Raw genomic sequence first — 18,582 nt, 5'->3', positions numbered from 1 at the left:
TGCTTCCCTGTCTTTTTATTTCCTTCTTGCCCTTCAGTTTGGCAAGCAGGTCTTGACTCAGCCATGCTATTGGCTTTCCTTTCCTGGTTTCTTACAGATGGAGATTGAGAGCTCCTGCTCCCTGTGGAATGCATACTTCAAGATCTGCCAGCTCTGCTCCATTCCCATGCTGACAACAGTGGATTCCATGGACTACCTCCTAGAACCTAAGAATTGCTGAACTCTCCTGCAGAGGGATGCTCATGCAGCCTGCTGTTGTGCCAGGGAGCTCAAAGAGCCTCACTTAGGACCACTATTTTTAGGGTTGCAAGATGACTGACTTTAGTCCTCAGGCAGTTTCCATATTGGCCACCATCCAAGACAGTAATTACTGGAAATTTTCTGAAGTCTGTAACCATGTTGTTCCTCTCAGGCTATGTTTCAGGCAAGTAACATTCCTAGGCTACCAGTGGATGACTTGCTGTCTCTTGTCACCTTCCTTGGTTAGGCAACAAAGGTCCTGCTATGGACAGTGTTTCTAGTAAGTTCAAGGGCAGTTTTGGCGGGAGTGAGGGGGGTGGAGAAGGTGTTTGAAGAAATAATACATCACCACACAAGGATCTTTACCAAAGGCAATCCATCTTTCACCACTGTAGTCACTTTAACACCTCTGCCTTTAAGAAACCTTCATCCAATAGACTTCTAGAAAGTGAGACTCGTACACTGAACAATAGGAAATGTAATTTCTGATGTAATTTGGACTACACCATCTATCAGTCTGTAGGATGCAAAATTCAGACATTACAGACTGGGTATGACAATATTACTGGATACATAAAGTATACAGTAAGCATTATGCAGAGGTTCAATAGGTTAACACTCAAGTTAAAATGCTTAATGAGATTTCAACAAAAGATTATACACTGAGCAACCTGCAAAGCAGCCTTTCAATATTTAACAACACACTACAAAGAAGAGAAAGGCATCAAAATCTACTTCCTGTAAAATGCAAATATAACTGACACATGAAGTACACAATCCTTTCTGAACAGGACGAAAAAACCCACAAAAAAACTGATTTCCTGCCCCTCACCAAGAATTTTAAAACAATTGAGAACAGCTGTCAAAATTCTCATCCATAAAATTCATCCTTGCTGAAAGTAAAATTCTTCCTGAAATAAAGGGTTTCAGTTACTCCAAGTCATTGGAAGTTTCAATCACTGTTACCATGGTGTATTGCTTATTATACTAATGTTCATTTTCCAGGAGCAGAATTCATGAGAAGCTGATGGGTAACAGCAAGCAGCTAAGCACCTGCCCTTTCAATGTTTTATCATGTCGGCAGGTCAAACAGGCTGTTCAGAGCAAATCCCCAGGCTACAGAAAGATCACCTAAGACTTGTCAAGCAAGGGCTTTCACTCCCACCCATAGTCAGAATACCTGCCATACCACCAATCCAACATCACTGAAAGAGCCTTTCCTTAGAATCCTGCTAACCTGCTTTCATAACCGCCTTGAGTTTATTCTCAGAGAATAAGGACACATTTATGATTACTTCCTCCCTACATGTATTTCCCTATAATCACCAAAAACATTTCAGGGGCACTCCTTAGCCCTGGGAATACATGGCCAATACTGTGCAGTGTATTTTAAGAGCATCAGTACCACTTAACATTCCGACTTCCTCAAATGGACCAGTTGAATCTAGAGCAAGTAGAGCCAATTTGTTACATCCTACAGAAGAGCAGCAAATTACTTCTTCTTGTTTAGAAACAGCCCAAGTTGATAAGCTGAATTATCCAAAAATTCTATCTCTGTTTTAAAACGTAGGAAAATGCTGTCAGGCACTCCAATTTCACCTGGCTGAAAATTTCAGTGATTTTGAAGGTGACACATTAACTGCTGATCATACAGAGACAAAGCAATATTCTGCTTCTGGAAGTTCATGACAAAACTAAGAGCAGTGAGAACAGCCTCAGAAGCTTAAAGCATCTCAAGTTTTTCAGTTTCTAGTATTGTCTCTGCAAGGCAATCTGAAAGTCCTGTAAACCCTCACAGTAACTACTGCAACTCCCCAAACTATCATACCAGCACCTTATAATCACTTTCTTAGTGCGAGTTTGAATGCCAGTAACACACAACATAGGGTACAAATTCATTTATCTATAATTTTTATGTAAGTCAAACTGACTTACTGTCTGGTATTATTATTTACATGCAACACTGTTAACTCAGATCTGTTTATCAAGCTTTCCACACCAACCCCATCAGGCCATTCAGGCAATTTTGTCCTACCCACAGCAGATCTCCAACCCCCTGTATCTGCAGTACACACTCTCCAGGCTTGGGAGTTTCTTTTTGCCCAAGAAGCAATGATCCACACAGAAAGTAATAACTTTGTAGGCTTTTGAGTACCACAGAGCAGTGAAAAAAGAAAAGCACTGAAAATCCCTCTTTCACTAACGCCTCCCAGCACAGCGCATAACTATAGTTACACAGTAACTATTATTATAGTTACTACCTTCAAAACAAAATTCTGGCTCTCCATGCTACAGCATACTGAGATCAGAGGCACACAGGGCAAATCCACAGTACTGACATTCCACTTCTCTAGCTGGAGACCTCCTTTGAGTAATACATACAAGCCTCTTTTTTAGTTCAGTGCAGAGATTATGGTCCTTTTCAAGACAAAGGTGCTACCTAATAACTCAATAAAGGATTGTTTTAAATTAATCAGTTCAGAATTTATGTTTCAAGTATTTATGTATTTTCATGAACACTACATTTCAATGAGTATGTAAAAGAATGTAATAAAAGTATGTAAAAAAAGGTTGACAGACTTTCTGGTTAAGACCATTTATTTTAACAAATAGATGAGTCTTTAAGATGAACTGGAGGCTGCAACAGCTGCTCTCTTGGGCTTTGGTGTGGTTCCCTCACGGAATCCATTCCTGCAAATAGAAATATGGTTACCACTTTTTGAAAAGTTGATTCCTGCTCCAGGTTATTTTCTGACACTCATGTTTTAGATGAAGTTCACTAGCTTTTTTCAATTTATCTCATTAATGCAATGAAATCACTACAAAGTTCACCCATTCAGACCTTTTTTAAAAAAACCACATTATTAAAAATTGTCTTGAATAAGCAGTATGATTTTCATTCTTGTCTGCTGAAGTAAATTTGACCTCCTGAAACAGGAAGATTTCATTATCTGAGTGAACCCTGCAAATATAGCTCCCCTGCTGAATGCACATCTTAGTTCACACTCCTTCTAATCTGGCTAAAAGGGTCCCGTTTCTGTAGTCTATTGCTTACAAAAATCCTCTATGCCTCCAACCACACTCTTCAGCCCTGAGCTTGATTTTGGATGGCATTTCTACCTGAGCAACACTCAGTGGAAAGCAAGCTACAGCTGCACACTGGATGGTGTTTTATGGCTGCCACTGGAAAAGAATGAGCTAACCAAAACAAATTGATCCCTCAACCACACCCACGACCGAGACTTAAAAATCTCTTACCTTTTGCTATTAAAACCAATCTACATTTTGATGACATCACTCCTGAATTACATGATATCTTTCATACAGCATTCTTGTGCAGTGGACCAGAAGCTACAGAATTCCATGGGACTCACAAAAAACGGGAATCGTACAACACCCCCACTACCTCCCAAGAACAGCTCAAAAGTTTTGTAACAAGTCTTAGAAACTTGCAACTGAGGATCTGATGTGATAACTAATTAAATGCTGACTGAACTCTAAATATTAAAGTGAGGGACCAGATGTTATTCCTGTCCTGAACTTTTTTCTGAGTGAGCAAATGGGGACTGGAGTGCATTTTGAGACTTATCTCAATAAACCCTATTAAATCACAAATAAACAAAATACCACACAAATAATTTTTAAAAGTGAGGTTTTTACTACAATAACATTTATGTCCTGTACTACCTTCATTTGGTAAGAACATCTGAACTTTCTGCACACCTTTTGTCTTACCAGTAAGGTTTTTTTATCCTCAAAGGAGGATATAATGCAGACAACTACACAAAGCACATTATTTCATGACATACTTAAGAAGATTGTACTCCATTAAATGGTACTAAAACAAAATTAAAATATCAACTTTGAGTGGTGAATTTTGTCATTAAGTAGTGTCTATGCAGGATTTCACAGCATGTTAGTTGGTAATAAAATGTTATACCTGAACCGACGGTAGACCTTTTTCAGGTGCCTCATGCGACCAGTTCCAGTGGTGTTGCGTCTTTTAGCCTTTGCACTCCAGTTATCTAAAATATGTAAGTCACTGTTATTTACCTGCACCAAGTAATTTTGGTTGCATCTTACATTTGTATGCTACAATTATTCAAGCTGACAAAGAAAAAAAATCGACTATAATTTAAGTCAGTTTCTATGGAGCAGTACTGCATATTGGCTGGCATATAGTTAAATCATCATTAATTTGAACAAAGCTCCAAAATGCAAAATGACAAAACTGCAAAACGATACTGTAAAAAGTTTTCCTCCTTGACTGGAAAACAAGTCAAACTACTGAAGAAGAAACACGATTTTTTAAACTAGAGACAGTTAAAAGTTTGTTACTTACACTTTCTCTTACGCTTAGCAGGGTAACCACATTTCCCACAGGTCGATTTTTGCAGATGGTACGCCTTGGACCCACATCGACGACACAGGGTGTGTGTCTTATTTCGTCGCTTACCAAACGACGAGGTACCCTTCGTCTGAAAAGCATTTCAAGACATGGAAATATCACTAACACGTCCAAGTCACAAAGCTAAAACAACAAGCCTTAAAAACCGAGCGCAAACCGAGTCATATACATACGTCAGAGGCACATTCAACTCTAAACCACAACTCAGTTTAAACTACGAGCAGCCTCCATTTTCAGGAACCGTTGCCGCCATTCCTTATGCGCCCCCGTCCCTGTGCTGATATAGAACGGAGCCACGGCGCGCTTACATGGGCGCCCCTCTCCCCACACCCATCACCCTAAAGCAGCAAACTGCTCTCTCCCGACGAGAAGTGACTCGCTTCACACGCAGCAACCGCACACTCACCCTCGGCGAGCGAAACCCCTCCTGCTACGTTACCGCCCGGCTGCTCGGCCACGGCGGCAGCAGGTACGAAGCCGGAGTCACCGGAGCGTCCGCGGCCCCACACCGCACGACGGCCTCCCTGCTCTGCCCGGCAGCCGCGCCCGCCGCCAGCCCCCGGCCCCAGCCCCAGCCCCAGTCCCGCCGCCCAGCCCAGCCCGGCCGCGACACAGCGCGGGGCCTCTCCCCGCGTCCCGGCCTGTCCCCGCGGCGCCCCCCGGCCTGGCGCGGCGGCGGATGCCGGCGGATGGCGGCCGATGTCCCGAGAGCGAGCCCAGCACTCACCATCTTCGCCGGCCGCCAGCACCAAAGAGGCCGCGCCCCGCCCCGCTTCCGCCACAGCCCCGCGAGCGCTTCCGGGGGCGGCCGCTTGGGCGGCCCCGGGTCGGGCCCTGTGTGAGGGGCGGCTGGCGAGCCGAGACCGCGCCCGGTGTGAGGGGCTGCTGGGGAGCCGAGACCGCGCCCGGTGTGAGCGGTGGCTGGCGGGCACAGACCGGGCCTGGTGTGAGGGGCGGCTGTCGAGCGCAGGCCGGGCCCGGTGTGAGGGGGCGCCTGGCGGGCGCAGAGCCCGGGCGGGCACTGCGGGCACGGTGCGGGGCACCCTGGGGGTGCAGCTGTGCAGCAGCGGCCGCCGTGCCAGGCGAGTGGCTCAGCGCCAAGTCCTGACCCTGCTCGCACCGGCAGTCGGAGTTGCTTTTACAGAATCCAGACTCACCAGTTTTGGAGGAGATCTACAAGTCCATACAGTTCACCGGTCTGCCCAGCACTATCCCTGTAACCCTCAGCCCTTAAACAACATCGCCCAATGCCAAACACAGTCGCTTATTGAGCACTTCTAGGGAGAGGATTCCACCACCTTCTGAGTAACCAGTTTCTGGCCACCTGAGCAGTGACAAAATTTTTAACGTGAATCTCCCATCTCTCAGTTTACACCATTTTTTGTTCTCTTCTGTGTAAGCACAGTAGAAGATACCGGTGTCACCTCACTACACCTTCCTTTCAGGTAGCTGTAGAGAGCAGTAAGGTGTAATGGGTGAGTTTTTATGAGTGAAATTCAGGCACAGGGTACTCCTGCCTGTAATACACGACTTTCAAAGTAAGCTGCCTTGAAAAGCAGGCCCTGCTGCACTCTGTTTGTCCATGTCCTCCCCCAGACCCCTCCATGGTGCTACACAGTCTGCCTGAGATCAAAAGCGTTGCAATGGACATGGGCACAAAAAAGGGAAGTGGTCACAGCCCCTACCCTGAGTCCAAGAAACATTTGGACATTTGGCATCAGGACAATGCTCTAGATAAATTGTGTGATTCTTGAGGCTGTCTTGTGCAGGGCCAAGAATTGGTTGATGATCCCTGTGGGTCCCTTCCAAATCAGCATATTCTGTGATTCTCTGAAAATCTACTATTTAAATTCTCACATGCCTGCCTACTATGCATCTTCTGTAGACTTACAATCTATACATAATTTTATCTTGAGAGAGTTCATTTCAGGGGAAATTGGAGAAATTTATGTGTACCTTATTACCAGATCATTACCTTGTCATCTCAAACAGAGCCAGAAATTGATGCTATAGCCAGTTTATTTGTCTTTGATGGTAGAATTATGTAACTTGTCTCACAGTACTTGTGCAAGAATGTCTTTTTCTGGTAGGCTAGATGTCAGTCTTTGTCTACTGACTAAAAATGCAGCTTTTCCCAATCACAACTGTCTGGGCCCACCAGAAGCCAACAAACTGTGAGCCACCCTCCCACTATGAATGAGTTGAACCCCTGTGACATGGAGCTCATTGATCAGAAAAAGGGGTAGTCCCACGGCACAGTCCCCAGATTAGTAAAGCTGTGTCTGACTGGCTGCATTTTCACTCCTAGACAAATCATATTCATATGGTTGTCTAAATATTAGTTTGTCCTCATTTCTTTTGGAGTGCGGCCTCTTGTTGCATTCTTTTGTTGCTAATTTATGTAGTGGGAGGCCTTTGACTTCTGGTAAGGTTGAGGGATGGGGGAAAAAGCCATTTTGACTTCAGCAGCATGGCTTCCAGACCCAAAAAGGTGTGGCTTAGGCTATTCACTCAGTTCTCTCATTTTTGGGTGGCAGTTTCTCTTTCTGAAATAACAGAAATCCTTGCCTGTATTAATTTTACTTCACATGAAATTCAGACATTTACTCCATCCATGGTCCTGCAGTAGTTAAAAAGGAGAGATTGGTTCCAAATGGTAATTCATCCCACCTTAAATTAGGTGCCTGAAGTAGGGTGAAGAATTGATCCTTGGGAGGAACCCTTCTTCCATGAATTCTAAGAGAGAACTGGGCCCATTAGGCTGGGCACATAGGTAGCTGAATTTAGGTAAAATTAATTTTACCCTGACTTGACTCAATTAAGATATTTTATAGCAATTCTGTCTTCCTTACCAGAAATCAGAAAAGAAATCACTATGTTCTATGGATGAAGTACCATTCAGAAAAAAAAAAAAAAAAAACAAACCACTTCACTCAAATAGTATGAATACATCCTACAGGCTGAACTGAAGACATATTTCTCCCAGCGGCCTTGCTGTGTGCCTTTTATCTAGTGCGTCCTTTGCTCTTTCTTTCTCACTAAATCTCAGAAATCTGGAAGATGGCATGGGCATTGGACAGGTGCCATGGCAACAGTCTCCAAAGGAAGTATGTTGGTTTGGCTGCCTGCAAGAATATGCAGGAATTATTCCTGTACTTTGTGGGATAAAAATAATCTTCTTCATTTATTTGTCTTAAAACCTGTTCAGAAAGAAAGACTGTTGCTATTGTCATGCATTTCTCTTTAGTAGTCAGGAATACTTTTAGGGTAGAGAATGGTCAGAGCTGTGGCTGACCCAGTACCATTCCAGAAGGTCTTAGCCTGTGTGAAGTTCACAGGGGAGAGCAGAGTTCGTTGCCCATTGCTCAGAACCCACAGGCTCATGTACTGGCAGCTGCTGAGTGGCACCAGTCTAAATTCAGCACTGACTAATTCATGCTGCTTCTTTGTTGCATAGGAAGTAATCCAAAATTTAGAAAGTGACATGTCTGGATTTCAGAACTGTCTTTTTGATGTAGGAAACAGGAGTCTGTCACTGCAGCTGATATCATGTCACAGCTTCCGTACAGCAATTTTGGTCCAGACAGGTTTGTTGATGGAAAAAAATCCTTTGTTATGCCAGTAAACAGTGATCCTATTAATCTTCTAGGCTAGGGTTTATTAAATACCATGTTCTGCACCATGTTCCACAGCCCGGCTGATCTGGTTGGAGTTAAAACACTGAAGTAAAAAACACAGATATGCCTTTAGAAGTAAGGCTTAGAGTTAAGTCTAGTTCAAGGACAGGGAGACCAGAACCAGGACTGGCTAGGCATTAGAGAGGAAGGGGTTTGTGAGCCACAAATAATCTCAGTGGCATTTGTTTTGCTCAGGTTTGATGTCACGTTACTACATCACACCATCACTGGTGTGCAGTACAGCCACACACACCCTGTGGTGTGACACAAAACAGAGGACTTGAACTGGTTTTACTGAACTTGAACTGCTGAAAGGACTAGTGTGTAATAAATGAGCCACTGATATCCAAGCAAGTTCTGTCTAATGTCATCATATGGTAGCACTCGTTTGTGCACGTGTAGCACCCTTTGCTCAAGCAGGGATGAGTTAAAGGGATGGGAATAGTGACAATGCAACCTTCACATATAGATGTCTGAAGCTAGTCAGCACTAAATATTATCTTCAATTATCTTCTGTGGTGCAGACAAACTGAAGTCTTTATTCTTAGTGTGGTCTCGTAGATCAAAGGCATGCCTTTGGTATCCTCCTGAATATCAAACAATTTAACATAGGTAACAGCATCTCAGGAATGCTGCAGGAAAACTAATGAATTCAAGGGCAACATTTTCATGAGAGTTGGTTTGGTTGCCTTTGTGTCTGGTTATCATTCTGATTTGCAGAGGTAAATATTTCGGTTGGAATTAGTGCGGAAAACACTAATTATTTGTTACCTAGCAGGCAGAAGCAGCATAACTTCATCTGTATAATATCCAGATTCTTCAGTTTGAAAACTTTTGTACGTGAGTTTGAACCAGAAACATCAATCACCACAAGATGACAGTAGAGTTCAAGTAAAACCTTCCTACTAAAAAACTCTCAAACAGTAACAGTATATTAGGTTAATAAATTGAAATATTAATGAATATTATCTGTACAGTTCTTACATCTTTATGACAATAACAGAAAATTTTAGCAAACAACAGTGCTTATGAATAAGTCTGTTGTATCCTGCTAAGAAACTAATAAGCATAATAGAGAAGTCTTTCTGTTTGTTTAAGATGAAAATAAATACAAGAAAATTAAACAGCTGACATTAACTTCTGAAATTGCTTGTTAAAATACAGTGGAAGTGATAAAATTTTTTAAACAACTCATTATTTTTTAATTACAATTCTATGGCAGTACCTAAAGAGTACTTACAAGTAGGATGAAGGGAGACTTTTTACAAGGGCATGTAGTGGTAGGACAAGGGGGGATAGCCTTAAGCTGAAGAAAGGCAGGTTAAGATTAGGTATTAGTAAGAAATTATTTACTATCAGAACAGAGATACGCTGGGACAGGTATCTTGCCCAGAGAAGCTGTGTGTGCCATACTTGTAAGTGTTCAATACTAGGTTGGATGGGGCTGATCTGGTAGAACGTGTCCCTGCCCGTGGCAGGGGGGTGGAACAAGATGATCTTTAAAGTCCCTTCCAACCCAAACCATTCTGTTATTCTATTGCCACTCCTCAGCCTCAGAGAGAGAGAGAGACTAGGTAATAGCATTCAGACCACCTTGGGAGTAGCACTAATACTTGTAGATGATGGCAAAAGCATGACTACCATCACAAACACAGCAGGAAGAGCTCCCCGCCCATTTCCTCAGCTGCCCTTAACCTTTATCTTAAGAGTCGTTGCAGGGAGGATCCTGGTTTCTTCCCCGCTAGAAATCACACTAGAATCTTTCCTGTTCCATCTGTCTAGGGGAACAGGGAGAGCATATCTCTTCTCAGCAGAGGTAGGAACAAGCCTGGGACATGGCTGCTACACAGTGCAACAGAATTCAGAAAATCCAGAATTTTAAATTGACCCTATTTTTTGTTTGTTTGTTGGTTGGTTTTGGTTCTGTTTTTGTTTAGTTTTGATTCTTTTTTGCTTTCTATTTAATCTTATACTTAGATACAGTCCAAGGTTGTGGGGCTTTGTGGCACCAAATTCTCAGAGAGGGTTTCACTGTTTGCAGAGGTTGGATGGCAGTTCAGGCTGAGCACCAAACAGGGTGCATGCGAGAAAGTCACAAGTTCCTTTATAAGGTGACAGCCATTTACTTCTCAGTTCTGTAACAACAAAATGTTCTTGTTGGTATTATTTTGATTAAAAACAACCTTTCTTGATCTTGTCTTGTTTGACACTGCTGTCTTAAAACTTTATTGCAATATTCATGCAAAAATGTGTGCACACACAAGCCTGGAGCAAAATTTTCATTGAAGAGGTACAAAAAGCATTTGAGCTACCACCATCTGGTATTGTAATCTGAATCACATTCCAGGTAGAAATGCCTAGCTTCTAACCACGTGCCTCTTACATTGCAGCAGAAAATATTTTAGTGAGTTGTGAGGAAAATGTTTGTACCAGTACAGACTGCAAAGTACTGGACTTAATTGTCCTTCAGATGGTTCTGGAATTTTTGAGAAAAGGCCGGTCAAATGGTTGTCTGAAATGGCATCGATTTGGTGGATCTTTTAGTGGCAAGGCAAATAAGCTGGATGACCTTCTGAGGTTTCTTCCAGCTGTACTTCTGTCATGCTGTGATTTCACAAAAGGCCTCTAACTATAGAGACATAACTGTATCTCTAATCTCTAAGGCTGTCATTTTCTCAGAAAAATGCATTTGACCAATTTTATACTTGGAAAAAAAAGGTCAGATCTTCATTAATTCTACTTTCAAATTTTGTCTACTTTTCTCATAGTGGTAGCTTTTTTCTTGTGGTGGCTGGCCAAATAAATGCTATGTCCCCTTTCTTACATGCCCACTGACAGACCTTCATTTTAAACATCCATCCTTTCCCCGTGTTATGTAAGTCTCTGAATTGCATTTTTGGAGTTATTATATTAAACCCAAAAGATTTATTATTGAAAATTAATAATAATTATATAACTGAAGAGCAAATGTTACCTAGTCATGATCCTGCGATTAGCTCAGTAGGTCAGAGCATTGTGCTAATCACACCAAGGTTCTGGTTTTGATCCCTGTATGGGATAAGACTTGGGCTCGATCATCGTTGTGGGTCCTTTCCAACACAGAATAATCTGTGATACTTGTGTGTGTCTTTTTGTGCAGACACATACACAGATGGTACACACTTAGCTGTTCTAAAAATGTTTTCTTTCCTTTCTTTTGTACTAAAAAAATATCAAAACTTGTCTCACTTATAGCTAAACACAGCCTATACCTAGGCCCAGGCAATATGGTTGAAATTTGCAAACTTGGAAGCCGAATGTCTAAACATAACTTACAATGTCAATTCTTTTATATTTCCAAATGTTCTGTATGAATGATACATGGGCATAATCTTTGGAAAAATACAGTCTTGACTGGTTGGGAAAAAGACTTATCTTTCCTGCAGAAGTGTTAGGAGTAAAAGTCTTTGGCTCTTTTACTCTCTCAGTTTTCTCACTTTTTACATGGAATTAAACACTGGGCTAGGTATGTCCTTGGTATTATATTCCCTCCTTGTGTTTCTCAGCTATAAGTGTGTATGTGAATGACTATCTTTCATAATAGTCTGATTTTACTAAATGTGAATGATTTTACTTCTCACCACCCATTCCGTAGAACATGACTTGATATTCTCTTTCTGGAAATGCTGGAGAAATACAGAGACATGCCTTTTTACACTGCTTTCTGTCTCCCAAGGTAAATATTTAATTCAGTTTTACAGGACTCATCCAAGTTTGGCACCTGTAAGTGTTAAAAGAACTGCTACAGCATATACATCGTAAATTTTCAAATTTTACATGTATATTGCAATTAGAAGTATCCACCTATGTGAGTAAATGCAAAGCTGTCCACAAAATATAAGGTATCTGATTGTCTTTTGGAAAAATCAATTTCTCACAAATATTTATTGTTTATAAGTTTCAAGTTTTGCTTTAGATCTAATACTCAAGAATAAGCTCACTTTAAAGTATAAAAGCCTGTCACTTATTTAACATTTTTTGCCTTGTATGAATTTGTGGGAGTTGCTTTTCATTTTTGGATGTGAGACACAAGCTGTAAAAAAAAAGGCTTTGCAGTGGAACAGACAAATTTAAGTTTTATGTTTACTGAAGATAAAGGCTTATTCCTAAGTTCACTTTCCTTTTTCAAAATCAGTGTTGCATTTTATTATTTTCACTGGCTGAGAACCTTCCCTAAGTACAAATGAATTGCTAACAAAGGTCAGCTCAACTTTGCAGTTACAAATACTATCTTCTGTTTATTCTGGAATATTTTCCCTATATCAGGCATTTTCAGCTTTGCATTTACTGGAACTGAGGCGTACTGGCTCCATCAGGGAATTCCCCTAACACCCATGTACAATTTCCCTCTTACACTAATTCACTTTACCAAAAATAGAAGACAAATAGTGCATAACCTTATTAGTGTGTGTAAAGAGGACACAGAAAAGAAATGGAGCTTTTTTAACTTTTTCAGTTTTGATCACAAAATGGAACTTTCAATCCTGTGGCCACAAGACCTAGATGAGACTAACAAACACACGTACAGTCTTCCAGATGATGCAGGACAAACTCAACTTCTCTGGCAGATGGCGGAGACTATGCCAATATGTACAGTTTCAGATTTGGGTTATCCATTTAGTTAGTCCTTGTTAACTAATTGCACAGTTTTGAGCAGAGCTTGAATATACGTTAGGAAGATATGTAGCCAAAAAAGTGTCTGCTCAAGTAGGGAAAAATGTCTGAGAGAATGTTGCGCTGTTTAAAGGTCACAAAACTATGACAAGTCTAAGCCTACTTATTATATTTTAACAACAGAATAAATATGGTAGTTCTCCCAGTAGCAACATCAGTAATTCACTTTTTCTGCTCCATGTCTCGACCATTTCACAAGTTTGTAATTGAATTCAGTGCAAAACTGACCACCGACCTTTCTCAAGGTACCTTTCTTATCAATGACACATGCTTTTACATGGAAGTATTTCCCTGTCCTGGTGTCCCAGTTTAAAGCCCAGCTGGCAACTGAGCCCCATGCAGCTGATTGCTCACCCTACAGCAGTGGGATTGAGGAGAGAATTGGAAGGCTAAAAGCCTGCAATCTCATGGGCTGAGATAAAGAGTGTTTAACAAGGGAAAATGCTGTGCAAACAAGCAAAGCTAAATAAGGAATTCTTTCACAGCTACTCATGATCAGGCAGGTGTTCAGCCATCTCCAGGAGAGTAGAGCCCCATCATACAGAATGACTATGTCTTGTGAAGACAAACATCATCCTTCTAAATTTCCCCCAGTACCACCCTCTTCTCCCCTCCTTATGTACTGAGCATGATGTCATATGGTCTGGAATATCCCTTGGGTCAGCTGTTCCAGCTGTGCCTCTTCCCAACCTCCCACAAGGCCCAGCTACCTTGTCAGCATGACAGTAGGAAAAGCAGAAAGGGCCTTGGCTGTATGCAATCCCTGCTCAGTAATAATAAAACATGTTTGTATTGTCAGCCCTGTACTCAGCACAAATCCAAAACAGCCCTGTACTAGCCACTGTGAAAAGATTAACTCTACCCCAGCAAAAAACAGAGCACCTGCTTTCATTACTGTCTCAGAAGACCAAATATCTATTCACCAATAAAAAAGCAGAATTGTGTACCTCTCTTGCCAGAGGCCCTACAAAGGATGAATCAGGAAGCTTCCTTGTCTGTTGCTATCACAAACCTTAAATTTTATATTCTCTCATTGGAATTATCAATATTTATGTATTTTTAAAAAATAATTTATAAAAATCTCAAAGTTATTTGCTAGTTCTGAAAAGTTTGGAGATTGCTATTTGCTGAATACTTTTTTATAGCTATTAGAAGTTCTACAGAGCCTCCACCTATATTAAAAACACCATACTTTTGATTACTTTCATGATGGTCTTTCAGCCAAATAAGCACAGAATAGGATGTCTTAGTGGGGACAAGTCTAATCTCCAGAAATGAACTTTCTTGGAGAGATGTTTAGTGACATGTTCTCCACTCTCAGATAAAGCATTTCCTATTTTATATAACTCCAGCTAATCAAAACTGTTACATAAAAGTAATTGAATGGCTGGATAGGAAGAAGTTTTCTGAGAATTTTATATCTGGAAATAAAAAAGTACATCGTTAATATGGTCACAGTGACTCTGTGCTTCAGTCCTTCTCCTTTTGACTGAACTGCAAGTACAGAGAGAAACCAGAATAACTCACTACACTTATAAGATTGTTGTCAAAAAAAATAGCAAATGTTGAGCACATCTAAACTTCTCTGGGCTCAGGTGAATATCTGCAACTGCATTATCCCTTTCTTATTACTGGTACATGTTTTCAATTATCACAGTCTGATGGTGGTTGTATGCACAGCCAATCCAGAATGAGGGAGAGCCAGAGTCAAGGCTGTGTCACTTCTGCTTCTACACAATGCGCTGCATCTCTGTTGCCTCTATGAAAGTTTGCAAAACCTTACTTTATCTGTTGAACTTTGTTTCCAGGTAGAAGATATCCACAAAAGCTTATTCCAGGAAGTTTCACAGTAGCAGTTGGGGTTAATTACTGACTTCTCAAGTAAGCTGAGAAAATGAAAATGAATTTCAGCTGGTCCTAAAAATGCTGTAGTTCAAAAAGATATCCTAGTAAGATCTGTTTCTTTGAAGTCCTGCCTTCCTTTTGTTCCCCAACTCTCCTTTATAGGAAAGGAGACTTTGTTCTGCTTATTGGAAAACATTTTTAAGGTTTTAATTTCAGGATATGTGGAAATTTTCAGAGGAGACTAATGGACTTTGATGAAAGATTTTGTTCCAGGTTTGGTGCTTGAGGGATTTTAGCTTTTCAGCTAGTTACAATAATAAGTCTAGAATATATTCACTGGTTCAGAAAGAACCAGAAATATAAAAGCATGGGCAAGGTTGCTAATGGTTGATATTTGACATTCTATTCACTCTACAGAGAAATCAGAAAGAGATGATATTTTAAAAAGCACAAAGACCTCAGGCTAGAAGAGATCTGGATTATCAGTGTGAGATACTGCTCTCTCAGGCAGTCATATAAAGCACCTCATGAATTTATTAAACTGTAGGAATTAAACTTAGGGTAAACAATGTAGAAAAATACAAGAAAAAAAATTGAAATAATTGGATTCTTTTGAAAAATTGGCTTTCTTTGGGCCTGAGGAGTAATTGCTTAGAACAGAGTCTGCAGTCCTCCCTGTAGTTTAACCTCTAATACATACCTTTAAACACTGTGTGTGGTTCTGTGTCACTATTAGCACAAATGGAATAATACTTTCACTCTAGTCTGTTTCAAGTGACTCTGTGTTAGCATATTTAAAGTACTAAAATCATTATACCAGCCCTCTGGTTCAATAAATTCACCTTTTTATGTAGGTGTGCTGTTGCTGGACACACGAGAGCATATAGCTCTGCTGTAGACACAGCACCGCTGCTTCTGCACACAGCTGGCAGGTGAGCTCTCAGGAGAGCTTGTGCAGAAGCTGTTGACCCCTGTGAGCTCTGTGGACGAAATTTTCAGGCTGAGAAGGACTCAGAGTGGATCCAAGCTTTCTCCCAACCCTTGGTGATGAAGACCATTGAAAATCCCTCTCATGTTTATTAGCCATACTTTGTTTGCTGTCATCTCCCCAGACAGATGGTCTGAATCTGAGCAGTTTTTGTCAGCCTGAAGGTAGAATGTCTCAGGAGGCAAGTATCAGTAACAGTAGCAATGAAAGATAAATATTCACCTTCAACGAACAGCTATCAGGCCTGTCTAGGCAACTGATTGCTAAGATAATATGGTGCATTTGGATGCCACAGTCCTGTCCCGGGGAGCCCTTTGAAGCAGTGAGCACTATCTGCTAGTCTAGGATGAACAGAAACCAGAAGAATTTGGCAACGGGGTGGTTCGCTGGCTCTTGAGCAGATGCAGTGGCTAGCTGCATCTGCAAACAGAAAGTTCTCTTGCTCTCCTTATTTTCCCACTTTCCACCTCTTGCCCCATCTCTCTTTTCTGTGACTGTGTATGTTTTTACCCTCTCTGTGGGTCTGTTGCTCACCAGACCTTTCTGGGAGAAGACCAAACTCTTAAAAACAGTTCAAACCCACCCAGATTTTTTCCCCTGGATTTATTTTCTGCTTTTATGATAAATTAAACTGGCTCAGAGAGGACTGAAGTTGAAAAAGCCAGCACCAGACATGCAGAAGAAGCAAGCACATGGTGGTGATTGGGAATAAAAGCAGGCGAGGATGTGGAAAAAACAGAACAGTAACTTAATCTTGGGCAGATTCCAGCTGCAGAGTTTATTCACCATGTCTTTTGTTTTAAGATCAGAACATAACTTAAAGAATGGTAATTGTTTGTTTGCCCAGGCATGACCTTTGTGTATACACAGCCTGAAATGTCTGTGCTCTGGACAAGTCTCATATATTGCCACTATACCATTGAAGCTTTCTGAGTTTTGAATCCTAATAACTTGGGCTCTTTTGTTCTAACCCAGCTCTTTCAAACCAGAACCCTCACAGCCCTTATTTGTTTGGTGTAGTTTCTGCAGCATACAAATTCCAGTATCTAAGGCAATATCCTTCTACAAGGTCCCCTGAGAGAGAATCATTTGCATTAAAGTTAGCACAGCAGTAATGCTATTTGACATATTTCATGGCGACACATCCCAAGGCATTGTCATTAATCCCTGAAACACAGCAAATACATTAAAAGCAAAATAGGCAATTAAAAAGCTTTAAAAAAAGAAAGTGAGATTGCCTTAGCATACAGAAACAAATACAAAAACTCTCCCAAGTCAATTTCACAATTCAAAACCATAATAACAGGATGTTCTTTCTCCACTCAGTTGTCATTGAAACCTTGGCATTTGCAGCAGTCACAGAGCACAGACTGTCTTTAGGGCTGTAATACATAATGAACTTGGACAATGAAGACATGAGACTATTTAAAGCTTGGTAAACTATTGAGTAACCTTAGCATCAATCCTATAAAAGGCCAGAAGTCTACAGGGAAATATCATTGATATAATTATATTCTGGCTGACCTTAGTGTGAAGTAGAATGCAGACAATACCATTTCAGACTGTCTCTAGACCAGGCAGGATATCATTAACCCAGCAAATGAAGCATTGCATTAATCACTTCTGTGTGCTAGGACTATCTTTGATGCAAGACAAAAAGTGCCCTGGCTTATGGGTAACCCTTTGTGTGTCTCAAACTACTCCAGTATCAATCCCCTAAAACATCGGTTTTGATTCTAAAGAATTTATTTATTTTATTAATTCTAAAGGTTTATTTATGAATAACACAGTAGAAATGTTTAGCAAGAATAAAAGTTGCTCATGAAACAGTAAAATGGTTACTAGATTGTTGCCATTTTCACAAACAGTGAGGGAAAAATCTGCTTCCAGTTCTCTGTAAGTTGCACTCTGACCTTTGCTACTCTGCCATCAGGGGAAGTCATTGGGGAGCTCCTCAGTCAAGCCTTGTATTACAATTGATGTTATTGTAGAATCACATGTCAGTCAACCTGAGACTGTACTAGGTGTTACACAGTCACAAAATTCAAGTGTAAGTAGATGTTTATGCTATTGCATATTGCCTTAAGTGTCAATAACACACACAAAAATGTAGGAAACTATATGAATGGTTCAGAGCTTAAATGCTAAGTAGAAAAAAGCAGCTGTAAGTACCCTATGAAATGAAATAAGAATCAGCCATTCCCAGTCCCACTGCTCTAGAGGAGAGACTAAACACCCATCTACTGCAAAGCAGTGAAGTGCCATTTTTGCAGTCCTAGGAACAGCAAAATTCCAGCTCTGCCCTCCCTCTGGTTTGCATCATATTGGTTCAGTTTCTTTGCTTTTGTTACTCTGAAGACAGGATCAGGAAAAATCAGGGTCCTGTTTCCAAAGAAAAGAAGATAAAATCTTTAGGTTGAAGTACCTGAAAGTGTGTACTAAAAGGACTATTATACAGCATCTGCCACAGTAACATTTTTGTCTTGCTGAAATACTTTTTCTAGGAAGACAGTCTATCAATATAAACTCATTTGAATATGATAGCAGTACTAGTAATGATTTGACTACCTATTAATTGAGACCAGATCCCTGCCAACACACACACTTTCTTTGCTAGCTCTACTTGTCCTTTTTTTATTTACTTGCATGTTTTGTTTGGGACCAAATTACAGTATATCTTGGTCTTGAGGGTCATTATAGCTAATGATATA

General features: G+C 40.8%; 1 protein-coding gene across 1 annotated transcript; it reads right to left on the bottom strand.

Moving 5' to 3' along the window:
• Positions 1 to 2,816: 2,816 nt before the first annotated feature.
• On the bottom strand, positions 2,817 to 5,533 carry RPL37 (ribosomal protein L37). The gene is made up of 4 exons (XM_030969203.1): positions 5,376 to 5,533; positions 4,583 to 4,718; positions 4,181 to 4,265; positions 2,817 to 2,931 (listed from the first exon to the last, which is right to left on the bottom strand). The coding sequence occupies exons 1-4, from the start codon at positions 5,376 to 5,378 to the stop codon at positions 2,862 to 2,864; spliced, it is 294 nt and encodes a 97-aa protein (XP_030825063.1). The 5' UTR covers positions 5,379 to 5,533; the 3' UTR covers positions 2,817 to 2,861.
• Between the last annotated feature and the right edge of the window lie 13,049 nt (positions 5,534 to 18,582).

Source organism: Camarhynchus parvulus, chromosome Z (genome assembly GCF_901933205.1).
Source record: "Camarhynchus parvulus chromosome Z, STF_HiC, whole genome shotgun sequence".
NCBI classification, from domain to species: Eukaryota; Metazoa; Chordata; class Aves; order Passeriformes; family Thraupidae; genus Camarhynchus; species Camarhynchus parvulus.
Note: the sequence above shows the minus strand (reverse complement) of the source record. Positions and strands in the feature narration are given on the sequence as shown.